Source organism: Aythya fuligula, chromosome 7 (assembly GCF_009819795.1).
Source record: "Aythya fuligula isolate bAytFul2 chromosome 7, bAytFul2.pri, whole genome shotgun sequence".
Taxonomy (NCBI): Eukaryota; Metazoa; Chordata; class Aves; order Anseriformes; family Anatidae; genus Aythya; species Aythya fuligula.
Window position 1 is genome coordinate 15,925,274 of NC_045565.1, and position 14,200 is coordinate 15,939,473.

Here is a 14,200-nt window from a genome sequence, read left to right on the forward strand (position 1 = left end):
GCAAACACTGTTGACCTCTGCTCATAAACTTCTGTTTGTAGATCCCAACCACAAAATGTACTGCAAAAGTGTTCCTGACCCAGTATTGTATATCTGTGTTTTAAGTGGTGCTTGCTGTCCCTGTACAAGATTGGGACATTGGTGTGTTACTCAGAGGACATTCACATGGCTGTCAACTCTCCTTCCACCAGAAAAAGCTTACCAAGGCAGATCTGTGGGAGAAAGAAAATGCTGTCCCACTCACTTTTTAGATGGGAACTTGATATATAAAGACATTGTGATTAACAGTAACAGAACTGGAAATAGTCCAGATGTTACATGCTTTGGGCTTGAGCCTAAAGGACAAGATTTCATTGAGATTCCTGTTCCCATCCTTCCATCACAAATAAGCAATCTTCATGTACCCAAAGTAAAATAAGCTACAAGATGTAGTGTGCTTCTGAGAAGGTCAGTGGGCTTATTGGATGGAGGGAGTTTAGCTGATGCATTTTCTGATAAATTTTAAAGGATTGCTATATTGTTTGGACCTGAGCAACTCTGAATTCACATTGCTATGAAATGACAGTAGTCAGTCTAACATTGAGCTGAGTTTATCTACCTCATCTCTGTTTTATCAAAACGAAAAAAAAAAAAAAAAAAAAAAAAAAGGAAAAATGTTTTTATCTTTTCAGTTTTTTTTTTTTACATTCATTGATGTCTATAACCTGAAAAAAAAAAAAAGTATATGACTGAAATGTTACTGTGAGTACTTTTTTTTTTTAAAAAAAAAAAGTCCATTCTTTCCCAGATATTGCTCATTTGCATTCAGAACACAGCTTTCAGCTCACAATTATCTCAATTGAGACTTTTCCAAAATGTTTCTGAAATCTGGAGACATTGATCATTAAGCAGCTAGCATCTCAGGCAAGAAGGTTTGTATGAGAGCCCCAAAGGCTTGCACATACACATCTGAGATTTTCTTATCTATAATAAGCACATAAATGTTACTATGATCTGATCTGCAACAATCATTTAAGTGTTGCTAACAGTCCTGTAATGTGATTCCAGTAATACTCAAATTCCGAATTTCTGAGAGAAGATGAGTAAGTACCTAGTACCCAAAACAAAAACATTTGGGTATTAACTTTTTAAAAAGCAGGTCAAAAATGGTAAACCAAATTGCTGGCCTGTGATCTTTTGACCTGTAACTACAGGAGTCTTACTGGCCTACTGTGTCATTCGTTTAGGATAGAATTGCTGATTTCAGAAATTAGCCTGCTAATTAAATCCATGATGGTCACTTTGGATTAGGAAGTAATTTTTAGCAGTGTTAAATGCTTGCCAGGGTTTTGTTATAATATGCGCAGGCCTTTTGCTTTAGGATTTCCAAGTATCACACATAGCACATTCATATATGGTGCTGTGATACAAACTCTTCCCCATAAACTTGCTATAAATACCACTTACAGCAGAGGCTCCTGTCTGCCCATTTCTTGCAGCTTCTTTAAAAGAAACAAAACCACAGCATACAAAGCATGCTCTTTCAGATGTTGGAGCGACGCTAGGATCTTAAAGGGTTCTCTTAACCACCCAGAAGACCTTGAGAACATTTGCTGCCTTTAACGTCTACCCAAACAACAAAATATCTTCAACAAGGATTTACTTCATGTTTATAATTGACATTTTGTCCAGTATTGGAAATTCAGTTGGCTTTAAGTATGGCTTTGTTCTTAACACTCTTCTATGAATTCTATTCTGGGTGAACTTTTCCCGAAAAAAGGAAGTGAACTGTAGTATGAGTAAAGCTTGTTGTTGAGGTATAATTTCAGCTACCTAAGGTTTTGCTTCAGTGTTTGAGACTAATGTCAAATGTATTTCTTTTATAAAAATAACATCCACAAAGTATTGAGAAAAACTGACACGATCGCTTCCTTTATAGCGCCTTTCTATGATATTGCTGCAGTGTTTTGGCAAAAGGAGTATACTGTATTGTTACACCTGTGCTCACACCTCAATCAAGATCAAGATAAGGAGCATGCTTCTGAAACCTATCTCCTCATTTCCCACCTGCCCTGCGGATTGGGTGGAAGGTTATTGCAGAGCAGTCAAAGAGCATAGTGTTTCCTTAGGGTGAAACCTAAACAAGACCTTTTGCTTTGAGATTTTGCCTAGTGTGCCACAGTTACTTGGAGTGTCTAGTCCACAGGAATACTCAAGAACTTCCTACAATACAGATATTAGATCATATTTTTCAGCCTATGCTACTTGGCGTACTCATTTACACATTGCAGTTCAGTACTGTACCTCAGAGTTCAAGACAGTCAATTTTTGTGTGAAGTGCTTTAGTAAAGAGAAAGTTTGGTGACGTAGAGAGACATCTAGAGAGACAGTGATTAACACTGATTAGTTAGAGCTTACTAAAAGCAGTTCTGTTTTCAAATCCTAGCCTTTTGTTTCAAACAAAGAAGGAACAGCCCCATAAGAATAATAGTTTTATTTATAAATTTACATATATAATACAAATAATAAGTTAAACATAATAAAAATAAATAAAAGAGGAGGTTCCAGCCCTCATATGAATAGTTCCATTTATAAAACAAAGACAAGTTTTAAAATAAAACCAGCGTAAGTCTTAGGAGAAGGAAGTAATTTCTATGCCATAACAGTTAAGTGAATGGAAGTGATGTGCTGACTATGACAGTTGTAGCACTCAGTGAGTACTGAATCCTTACATCTCCTCAGTGTTGTGTACATACATGGAAAGAAGTGCCTTAGCTAGACTAAGGGGACATAGAAAGTGGAACTGGAAGTCCAGTCACGCTATCAAAGTTCCTTTCTTTAGCTCCCTTCTTCAGTGTATAACCTCTGGGTGTACTCATACCAACACAGCTGCAGTTGTCATCCTGAAGATTTTAGTGTTAGATCTGCAGAAGTGAGCCCTGTGTAGAGCCTGTTGCTTCAGTTGGAGTTCAGTTTGGTCCTTCCTCACACATTAAATGGTAATTAAGTGATAAGTAGTGGTGCTATAATTCCCTGCATATTCTGATGCAAAGCATTGTCACCCACTCAATACTGCTATTCACAGATTAAGTCTGACACAGCACTGCTCAGGGTGAGTCAGGTTTTTAGACTGAAACCATGTACCAAATGCACACAAGTAAAATGAGTTAAAGCTTGACCAATACTACCTGACCAGATACCAGTTCATAAATTAAGTGAACAAATAACTTGATATGTATAGTACTATGCATGGGAATACTCATTTAAATGTTAAATATTTTCGCTTCCCATGGAGTGGTTCTTGGTAATTCATAGTAGTGAGTTCACATCAACTGTCTTTCTGCATCAGAAACTGATGCGAGTGGCAGACCACAGGAGCAGTTAAAAGTAGACTCTTACAGTAAAGTCAGTACTTTGTGTCCTGGCATCAACACAGACTTAAACTTGTTCATTTGAGTCTAGATATGGAAAGATATCACTTGGGTTCAGGGAAAGAACGACTTTTGGTTAGCACTGCATTCATATTGGAGTCAATCCAGTTCAGGTATTTAGTAACTCTGGTGTAAACACCCGGCTTGTTTTGCTTTGCACAGCCATCTCCCCAGCTGACAATCCCGTAAAGCGTCATCCTGCCATTGTGCTCACAGACCATGGGGCCGCCGGAATCTCCCTGAGAAGGCAAAGAGAGTAAATTAGGCTGTTTTCTGCAGATGGAGCCTTTGTAACATGGAACCTGTTACTGCTGTTCAGAACTGGAACCAGCAGTCAATATCTATGAGCTAGTTCTGATTTTTGAAAGCACTGTATAGGTAGAACCAAACACTCAGCACCTGCTGCAGCTAGAGCACGATCTGTACAGTAACAAGGTCTCTGCTCACCCCTAGCTTGCACAGACAGTAATTATTCTGGACACAGCACTTATGAAAGTTATGACAGCTGTTAGGCTAGTTATACAAGATGAAAGCCAGCATTTCCAATCCTTTATCAGAATTAATCATCCCCCTACACACAAGGTACTTGTACACCTATGGGTAACTCCTGTTTGTTTAGTGGCACATGTGACACACCCATGCTGCTTATTGAGGTGCAGGGAAGCAAAGCCAGTTTTGAGGAATCCATCTGAAGGCTTATTCTCCTGTAATCCACCTTTTGTCCCTCCAGAAAGCTATAGTTAAAAGGGGAGGCTGACACTAGCACAGCTGCTATATTCCTCTGATGTGTGTATCTACTGGCCTTCGCTCAAACAAGTTGTAAATAAAGTTCTCAGGAGCAGTGGCAGAGACTGCAGCTGTTGCTCCTCCAAAGGCTGGTCTGGAGAGGTTAACACCTATCTAGATCCCCACCGGCTTCCCTGTGTTCAGCCACAGTACAGGGTCAACTCCCCTGGCTTTGCTGAGGAGCCTCTGTAGAAAGGACTCTCCTGACACTTTAAGGAATGCTACCAGTTGATCCACGTGATAAGCATGCACTTAAAGTGTTTTGAAACAAGCAAACAAAACCCAGTTTTACCTTGCATGCATCAGTTGCCCACAGGGAGTCTCCAGCACAGACCATGTTGTCAGTAACTCTGACACTGTCATAGTATTTAGTTGTGCATTTGTCCTGTGATATTAAGTTCACACTGGCTGACATCAGTCTTTGAGCGTAGTAAATATCATCTGGATAGTAAAGGAAAAAAAGTTTATTTTCACCCTCCAAGAGGAAAAACAAACAAGCTAACATGTTTCTAGTACTCATTGATGCAATGAAACAAGAAAGCCAACACCACCCTTAACCATTTCAATTCTGATTTGAGGCTCTTACTTCCAGCTTATATAGCATTGTTTTACTTATACTGTTAGTGACTAAGTTTTTAAGAGAAGGAAAAGAAGTGTTCCAACTGCAAACTGTGAAGCTTTTTTTTGAAATAGTTGGTGTTTTTGGACAAAATTATGCATAGATGATATCCTTGCTTAATCCTCTAGCACAGCTTTGTCTTCTAGTTCTCAGTACATAAGGAATGCAAAGACAGCTGTTGATTACATCTTGGCTTACTGGGCATGGTTGACAGGTGTGAGAAGACTCAGTACTACTAGCAACTAGAAAGACCTAGAGAAAGTTAAAGAAAGGACCTCATAAGCACATAGAATATATAGAATAGCTGCAATGCTTTTTTTTCCTTCTCATCTTTTCAGGATCATGGTGTAGAAAATAACCAGTTTCCATACAGTTAAGCAAAACTTTCAAAAGAGAAGTCATTCACTTACAATAATCCTGTTTTCCATAGCCAGCTATTTCACACTGGGTATTGTCACGTAGGTTAAGGTTCCTCTCTGGCAAGCAGACTGTTCTTACATACTTGGATTCTACTGCACACTGTCCAGAAGCTGTTCTTATTCTTACTAAAGCTAAGAAAATAAATCAGAGAGAACACATTTAAACTTCTAAAGCAAGCTCCCTTCACATTCCCTGAAAATAGAAAGATCCTGTACAGTTTATGGGGGTTCTGGTTACATAAGAACCCTCTCATTGACTACAGCCATTCTAAAAGCATTTACTGACAAAATTAATTTTCCAGCATTGAAACTGGTAAACATTGCAACTTAAGCTACTTTCCTGAAAGAATAAGGGGTGATAAGTCAGGGAGGAGGTATTCTGTGAAAGGTCATCTTCAACCATATAAAAATACCAGTTTCCTGACTGTCTCTAGAGCATGACATCAGTCACCACACTCAAGAGGGCAGTTTATACTGCACTACTCTCCAGAAGTATTATGAAAGTGTTCTTTGTGCCTTTTTCTCTTAGTAGCAGGCACCTGGTTAGGGTTATAGAATTTAAAGCATACAGTGGAAGAGCTGTGTCAAGTTCAAGAACAGCAATTCTGTTCCATCCAAGTTAAAGAAACTTATCTGATTTTGTTGGTTTGGGAGAGGTTTGTGTAAACTGGAGAGACTTCAGAGAATCTGGATTAATTCAGGAAAACTTTTAGCTGATGAGGCATTCCTCTACCATAGCACATGCACACAGCAGGTGGATTTCTGTCTCTACCCACTGTACTTGCCAGTGTGCCAGGTAACGCACTGAGGAGCTTTGCATCTGAGATGTCACAAATCAGACTGACACAAATGAAAGTTGCACCACAGGCCTGGTTCTCAGAAGCACCTGGCTCCTGTTCCTCTTCATTTGTTCTCTGGTTCTACTTCTTATACTTGACATACACCATGATTACATAGCCTCCAGCTATCCTCAGTGTTTTAAAGGCTCATATTAAGATGACACTTACCAATGTCATTCTCATTGCCACCTGTTTCATCTGTAAAGTCCGGGTGAGAGATAATTTCATCCACCATGAACACTTGTTCATTGTCATCAGTAACATTCAGTACGGACTTCCCAAGGAAGACTTTGTAGGCTGACGTACTTGGTCTTCTTTTTGACCTGAGTGAAAGTAATAAGGCCCATGAAGGCTACTGGTTTCTGACAGTGAGGTCTGCAGTTTAAATCAAGTCCCAGTTCTGTTTCATGTTTACTTCAGTAAAGACAAGAAAAAGGAAAGTTGACACAGCTGTGACAGTTGATCCAGTACACTAAATGAAAGACTCCTGATTCACCACATAGAGTGAATAAGCCAGATGTCCAGGCACTGCAAAATGCGTGTCTGGCCAGCTGCTACTAATGCCAGGCATCAGCAATCAGACCCCCCAGCAGAATGCAGGGAGGATCAGCTTTCCACAAGGAAAAACACCCTAAATTAATTATTCAGCAGTTCATCACCTTCCAGTACAACTGTTAAGTTTTGGGAACAGCTCAAGTAGAAGGAAATCCTGGTTCCAATTTTGGGTAAATTGGTTTGAATTGCATAATCCATCACAAAGTTTGCAGTCTGTTAGCTCAGTCTGCTAAACCTGGACTTCCAAATACATGTTTATGGATGCTCTTCTTGTTCTGTGTAATTAAAAGAACATGCTAACTAGTTGATTTTAGTCTTTGCTTAGTGAGGCAAAAAAAGACAGCTAAAGGAAGTTGCAGATGGAAGGATGCAGAGCTGTACACACTTACGGATCATAAAAGCAGTGTGCTGCTGTAAGCACCCAGCAGGGGTCAATGAGGCTGCCACCGCACAGAAACTGGTCGATACCCAAGATGTTTTGGAAGATGCCAGCTATCCAAGGCTGAGACTCAACCTCAGCCTGCCTTCCACCAACAATTTTGAAGTACTTGCTGATGCTTCTCTGACCACATGTGCGCTCTGTGAGGAAGATATCATTCAGACCTTGATTTCATTCAGGTGTTCACATGACAAACAAGCATATCCTCTGTTAGAAACAGTTCTCTTGAAAGTAATGTTACTTACCACACTTATCTACGTTGCAGGGTGTTTCTTGAAGGGAGAATCCCCTCCTGGTGTAACACCAGGGCCTGCTCCGTCCATTTGGGTTTCTGGAAGATACAGGTAGTATGCGTGTCATTAACACAGTTTATGAAATGGTTGTCTTAGATTTTTAACTGTCCTGGAAAGGGCAGAAGTGCTCTGTTGCAAGATATGCCAGAGAAAGTGACTAACTGTTTGAACACAGAATTGGTATCTTTCATCATAGCTTTTACTCCTTTTAAAAGATGTACTATCCTTCAAGACATTTCTGGTAATGCCATCACAGGAAGATGGATACATCATCTTACCTGCAGTAGTTGTGTTTGCCCAGTCCAAGCTGCAGAGCATTCTTCATGTCAGCATGGTAAGCACCTCTCTTGATTACCGAAGGAAGATCCCACAGTAAACACCCTGGTTCAGTTGCTGTTCCTCTGTAGTTCTCCCCATTCCCAGTGTAGCATATACTGTCATCATCTGAAAAGAAACAAAACCTTTACTTCTACCACAGAACAGATACAACAATGTCTGGACCATTTTTATGAAAAAACATGCATTAGAAGTGAAAACAGATGGCTGATTATAGTGTTCCTATTTAATGTTTTCTATTTGAATTTTGCACAAATACCTCATGCTTTAAAGCATTTATATTGCTTTAACAACTTCACTACTTCAGAATATAATTGTTTCCTCCTCTGGACGCTCCCAAAGACCATTTATTTTTACAAAGTGAAACATGAATGAGGAAATAGGGAACATTTGTGAGGAAGCAGGGACAGAACTAGAAATCCCAGTTTTGCTCCAGTATTTAGCCATTTCTCCTCAATGGATCTATTAGTATAAGGTGCTGCAGGATATCCAGTCATGTTTTATGGGTACTGTTTTCACTTAGCACTTCATAAGTATTAAGTGCTCATGTCTCCAATTACTTCAGCTATTATCAAGGAAGATTGATACTCTACCTATTTCACAGTGAAGCCCACCGTATCCTTCTGGGCACAGGCAACGATTTATTCTGCTGAAGAGGTAGTAGGTAACACATGTTCCTCCATTCAGACAGTGACAGTCTGCAAGTAGAAAACCACTAATTAAAGGCAAAAATATTTAAATGGTGAAGTAAAGTGAAGTGTAGTTGCAAACTAAGTTTTCTGTTTAAGTGTCACTAAAAGTCCCTTTATCAAGGTTAACAAGCTCTTTTTAAATTAACAGGCAGATACTTACCCTTGTGTTTATGTGATGGTTTGTAGTGCTTCATGCCATAAGCCTACAGGGAGGAAAAAAGATATTTAAGGAAACTTTTATGTTTTGTTACCCATTACAGGGCTAAGCTGTGTTCCCTACTGCATGCTCTCCCCAATGCTTTAAAAGGTTTTTGCTCATAGTTACCAGCTCAACTTGTTCTGCAGAGTCTGCATGCAAATGCGGAGTGGAACTTTGCTTCAGCAGCACAGACAAGAAAATGCCATACCAAAAAAGGAGAAAAAAATAAAACCAAAACTAACAGTCTGAAAAACCTTTACCAACTCAGTCCACCACATCAGGTCAACACTGCAGGTATTTCTGCTGTGAGGACCTGGGCAGCTCTCAAGGGTCCCTGTGGAATCAGATTTCTCCCTCCCCACCTCTCAGTTCCTAAGCAGTACTAAGATGGAATATCCTCCAGCTGCCTGTCCTTTTAGTGACCTTCATGCTTTGTGTTTGTGCTATGGGATAATAGCCAGTAGATTTACACAACAATAGATTTTCGCCCCGAACTCCAGGTTCTGCCTCCACTTTGCAGGCTGGATATTTGCTCCCATGGATAAAGAGATAAAACTAGTCTTTTTACAGGGGTCAGGGGGGTTTGTCTGAGCTGAAGTGTCACAGTAGCAACATAATTCCTTAATATCAGGGAATGGCTCTACTAATAGATGTTAACTGTCACATAAGTTCTGAGTCAAAAATACTCAGTCCATTGCTCTTTTTTTTTTTTTTTAGGCTTTGCACTCAAGTAGGGTAAGGTGGAACTTTACTTAAGGTCTAATATCCACCTGCATGAAAGGCTATCAGATTCTTGGTACTTGGTGTCCAAATCTAGATTGCACTATGAGAAAATAAAAGATAAATTTCTTGGTTATTGCGTGGTGTCTTCACTATTTGTGCTCTAGAAGACATCTTAAGTTAGAAGAAAATCAGAAGAAAACCAAAGGGTTCAAAAAGGTTTCTTGGAGGTATATGTGCAGCAAGTGTACATGTACATGCAAAGGCAGCAGAAAGAAGCATTCAGATTGAACTCCTAGTACCCTGTCTAAAGCAGAAGTATAATCAAAGAAATAGAAGTGGTTCCAACTAGAACCCCTCTCATTTATTTCAAAACTTACAGGATCTAGTCCCACGACAAGAGTGGCGAGGGTTACTGAGAGGAAGGTGAATAGCTTCATGGTGTTAGCTAACTTTTCACTTCGTTCCTCTTCTGTTTTGTTTTGATTCTGAAAAGGAAAGAGAATTTAGTAGCATGTTTTAGCTTGCAGCATCAGCTTTCTGTTGTCTTACTTGGTTTCAGTGTAAGTCATGATACAACTGATGAAAATTAAGAGGTGGCTTACTGTCAAAGATCTGCATATTATTGCCATAAGTTCAATAAAAGGTTGATTCATTGCTTGAAGTTTTTTTTGTACATTTAGGTATGTAGCCAGATTTTGTGACATGCAAATAAATGAGACAGGGAAATAGGAAAAATCTGTACTCCTGGTTACTGCAGCATAGACTAACAGTCAGAAAGTGGCAGATGGATTTAGTTGCAGTCCAGCAGTTTGTACCTATCTAACTGATCATTACTACCTCGTAGCAAGACTCCTAGGAGCACTGAACAACCCTTCTAAGACCTGGAAGGGAAAGCTCATGTTTCCAGTACCTCCATGGCTGTCAGCTGCATCACATTGATGCTGGGCACTTGCATAACCCTGCCCGCCTCAGCCCACCACAAACTCTTGACAGTCTGGTCTTGTGGTTACCTCACTAAGAGTATTAGAGAGGCTTAGAACGCCTTCTGCCTTGACCTCTTACAGGCAGCTACTTCTTGTCATCAAGCTCATATGGTAGCAACCCTCCCAAGTGGCTGTTAAAAAAGACTAGTCTGGAAAAGCGATGCAGGAAGGAGCTACAAAGTACTCCTTTTTTTTTTTTTTTAATAAAAAAAAAAATGCAGTTCAAGTCAGGGGATTTCTTCCTGGGGAGGAAGAATGCACCCTCACTTCATTAAAAACAATAGTAAGGTAACTATAAAGAATCATTAGGAGACTCCACAGGAACTTTCCTTCCATCTATATTAGCAAGTACGTTTTTTTTCCCCCGCAGACTAGAGTTGGTGCCCCACGTTGTTTCTGCACCCCAGGCTTTTTTTTTGCACTAGATTGCACTTGCTGTTCTGTCACCAAACGGAGCACCTAGTGGCATGGGAGTGCATCTTCCAGCTTAATTCAAAGCACTGCAGCACAAGTACAGGCCACCCTGGGGCACAAACCAAAGCGTGGGAGAGGATCAGTGCATTCATTGAAAAAATGCAGACCCAGTCCCAGGCGAACTGCTAATGCGGCTGCACCCCCTGCTTTGTAAGCAGCTCAGAGGGCAAGCCGTGCCTCACGCACACTGCTCAGATGCGGCTCGCATTTCTGCAGGCGCATTCTCCCTTCAGCACAATTCACATGAGGACAGCAATTTTTAAAGGCGCTTAGCAGCTAAACGAACCACTCAGCCCCCTAAATGATTATTTTCTCAGGCCCATCCCTCAGCGCGCCGATCCCCGCTGCTGCAAACCACGCGGCGGCCGGGAGCGGCCTCTCCCCTCGGCACCCCGGGGCAGCAGCACCCTGCCCCGTCCCCACACCGCGAGCAGCGATGGCTTCTCCGTGCCGATGCAGCCCGGAGCGGCACTTACCAGCCCAGGAGCGGGACAGGAGGCCAGGCACTGCACGGCCGGAGCTGTGCCGGCAGCACCTCGGGGCGGGCGCTATAAAGGCCCGGCCGGGGCGGTGCCGCCGCCGCTCCCCGCCCGCCCCGGGCCGGGCCGCCCCCCGGGCCGCCCCCCGGGCTCACCTCGCCGCGGGGTGACTCAGGGCGGGGGTTTTCGGTTTCGGGGGGCACCGGCAGCCGGGCCGAGGTCCACGTGGGGCAGGGAGGCTGCTTTCGGCCTCCCCGCGGCCTCCGGCAGCTTTTACGAGAAGTTATAAAATCAAAAGAGAAACGCGAGCGGCGGCCGTGAGCAGAACGGCTTGTGTCCAAACACGCCTGGAGACACGAAGGAGCGTGGTTTTTGTGGGGTTATCCCAGTGAAAGAAGCCCTAGCCCCCCAGCCATGAAGGGCATTACATGGGCTCTGGGGGGCCGAGGGCAGGATTTGTCGGCACCTCACGAAGGCCCTACCTGCAGCCGCTGCCGGGGACACTGTGGTGGCCACAGCCGTGTGGGCTGGGAGCGTCGCTGTCCCTGCTCCTCAGAAACCCGCCGTGGCTTCGTCAGAGCAGTGTCTGCCTTCCAAAGAAATACGTGAAGCGCAGCAATTTCATTAGATGGAATTGGCGATGTCAACTGTGCAAAAAATGCAGGCCCCAAAAACCCCGAAAACCTGCCTTCTCTGTGCCCTGCCGGTGCGTTTTCTCCTTATGCTGTGACCTTGTGGCAATGTAGTGAAGAACACCATGGGCACGTAGCGTTTGTGGGCACAGCCGTCCTGTCTGCCTTCAGGTACTGCAGGTGACTAAGCCGAGGCAGGTCTCCGTGGGCTGTGTGGCACATAAAAAGCAGTTTCTGCAGGGACTGCTTTAGAGCAGGGATTGATGTGAATTTCCCTTGGAATGTTTTTCATAGCTGGGCTATTCACAGCTTAAGGAGGCCACCCTTATGTGTTTGGCATATAACTTCACTGGTAAGAGAATGGTGTAGCTTTCTTTCCCCCCCCCCCCCTTTCTGTTGAGTCTGTGATATAAGCATGCACTTATTCAGGTAGTGGGTGCTTACATTCTCTATACCTTTTGTTGTTGTTGTTGTTGTGTTATCAGCTCTTCAGGCTCATGTGAGAACAGAGCTCACCTCTGCTAAAAGCATGCTGAATCCACATTGACTGGATGGCAGGAACCGCGTCAAGAGAAACAGATCAAGTTGGAAGTCAAAGTGAACATAGGTAAAGAACAAATCTTTCTGCATCTCAGGAGGGTAATTTTCCTCACTCTCTCTGTGGTGAGTGAATACCACAAGCAAACCAATCCTTTAAGAAATAGGGTGGATAATATGAAGGTAGAATCTCCATTGCAATTTCTTCACTCTAGAATACTGGCTGTGGACTGATCTTATTCTAAGTAATAAATTCCAGGAAAAACAATGCAAATTTTAAAATCACTCTGTAACTTTTATTCACTTAAAAAAAAAAATAAATACACAAGCCTTACATAATAAGCGAAGAAATGGGTCATGCTTTGGTTCATCATGGGTGAAGGGAAGGGACAAGCTGCCAGGAAGAGGAGGGCTCCTCCAGGTCTGGACAGCTCCTCTTCTTCCTCCTCCACCCCTCCCAAGGAAGAGGTGCCAGGCCTTGGCAGCTTCCTCAGACTTTCTGGAAAAGGAGTCAACACGAGCATCAGGATTTCCTCTTTCACACTTGCTCCCCGAGGAGTGCTGTAGAAGTGAGTAATGACCTTTGCCCTGAACTTCTGACCAAGCAGAGTAATGTCACCTGTTCATCTTCTTGTTTCCCAGGTCAAAGAGGCAGAAACTTTTGTTTTCACTGTGGCAAAAGACATGGCAAGAATCAAAATTCCCTGTTTCAACCCTTTATCACAGACTTAGGTTTTTACTGTGTTACTTTTGATACTTTAATGGCAAGTCGCCTGGTCTATGGTGTTTCTTTGTTTCACTCAGACTGGTAAGTTACTGATCAGTAACACTCTGTTGGGTTTGCATTGTGTCTTTGGTGTCATCTAATTCCTTTGGCTTGAATATTTGCACCTAGGTAGGTGAACATATGATAGTGAAGTGATTGAACTCAAAATAATCTTTAGCAGAGATATCCAAACTTGCTGTAAATGAGTTTGCCTTGGTACTACAGGCAATCTCAAAGCAAACAAGGTTGCATGATCTCCGTAAGTATTAAGTGACTCTCTGGGAAGCAGAAATGGGTCAGATAATTTCCAGTGCCTGAATTCACTAAGCTACCCAGCTGTTGGCTGGTACAAGAAGATCTGAGGTGAGGTTGCAACTTCAATAAATCCTTGGATTTGTCATGTGCCCTGCCTACAGGCAGAAGCCATGGAAAACCTGTAGCCTGGCAGTTCTGGCAAGACCTCATAGCTGGACCTGCCTGCACAAATACGAAATGCATAGACCAAGTGAGTGGGAGGGGTGGAACAGGACCGGTTCTGCTACCAAAGGACTTTTGGTAGCTTCAGGGTCAAAATTTGTGCATTACTTCATGTTTCATGAATGTAGAAGGGCCCTGTTACAAGCCATGATATCTCTCCAGATTAAGATTGTGACAGGCCAGAGGAAAAGGAAGGTTTTTAACTAAAAATTGAACTTGTTTGGGGAAAAAAAAAGTTAGCAAAATGAAAGGTCTTCTGAAAGTCTTTCAATGGAACCTATATGCACAGTAAATATCAATAGATGAGAAGCCATGTGACTTAAGAGAGAAACTGTTGTACAGACCTATAAGCATGATTATACTTTGCCAGGCACTTTTGGCTTTCCACCGTCTAGTTCTTTTTTCCTTTTTCATATCTGTGGTTTCATCACTTTGATCCGTTATCTGAATTTAGGAGAGATGTATGCAGGATCATAGAATCATTAGGGTTGGAAAAGACCTCCAAGATCATCTGGTCCAACCATCCCCCTACCACCAATGTC

At 42.3% G+C, this 14,200-nt stretch overlaps 1 protein-coding gene across 1 annotated transcript; it reads right to left on the minus strand.

The window, feature by feature from the left end:
- Positions 1-2,550: 2,550 nt before the first annotated feature.
- PLAU (plasminogen activator, urokinase) lies at positions 2,551-11,294 on the minus strand. Its single transcript, XM_032191315.1, has 11 exons — positions 11,244-11,294; positions 9,688-9,795; positions 8,549-8,591; positions 8,290-8,394; positions 7,639-7,804; positions 7,313-7,398; positions 7,018-7,207; positions 6,242-6,396; positions 5,226-5,366; positions 4,489-4,637; positions 2,551-3,649 (listed from the first exon to the last, which is right to left on the minus strand). The coding sequence occupies exons 2-11, from the start codon at positions 9,745-9,747 to the stop codon at positions 3,455-3,457; spliced, it is 1,290 nt and encodes a 429-aa protein (XP_032047206.1). The 5' UTR covers positions 9,748-9,795; positions 11,244-11,294; the 3' UTR covers positions 2,551-3,454.
- Positions 11,295-14,200: the final 2,906 nt, after the last annotated feature.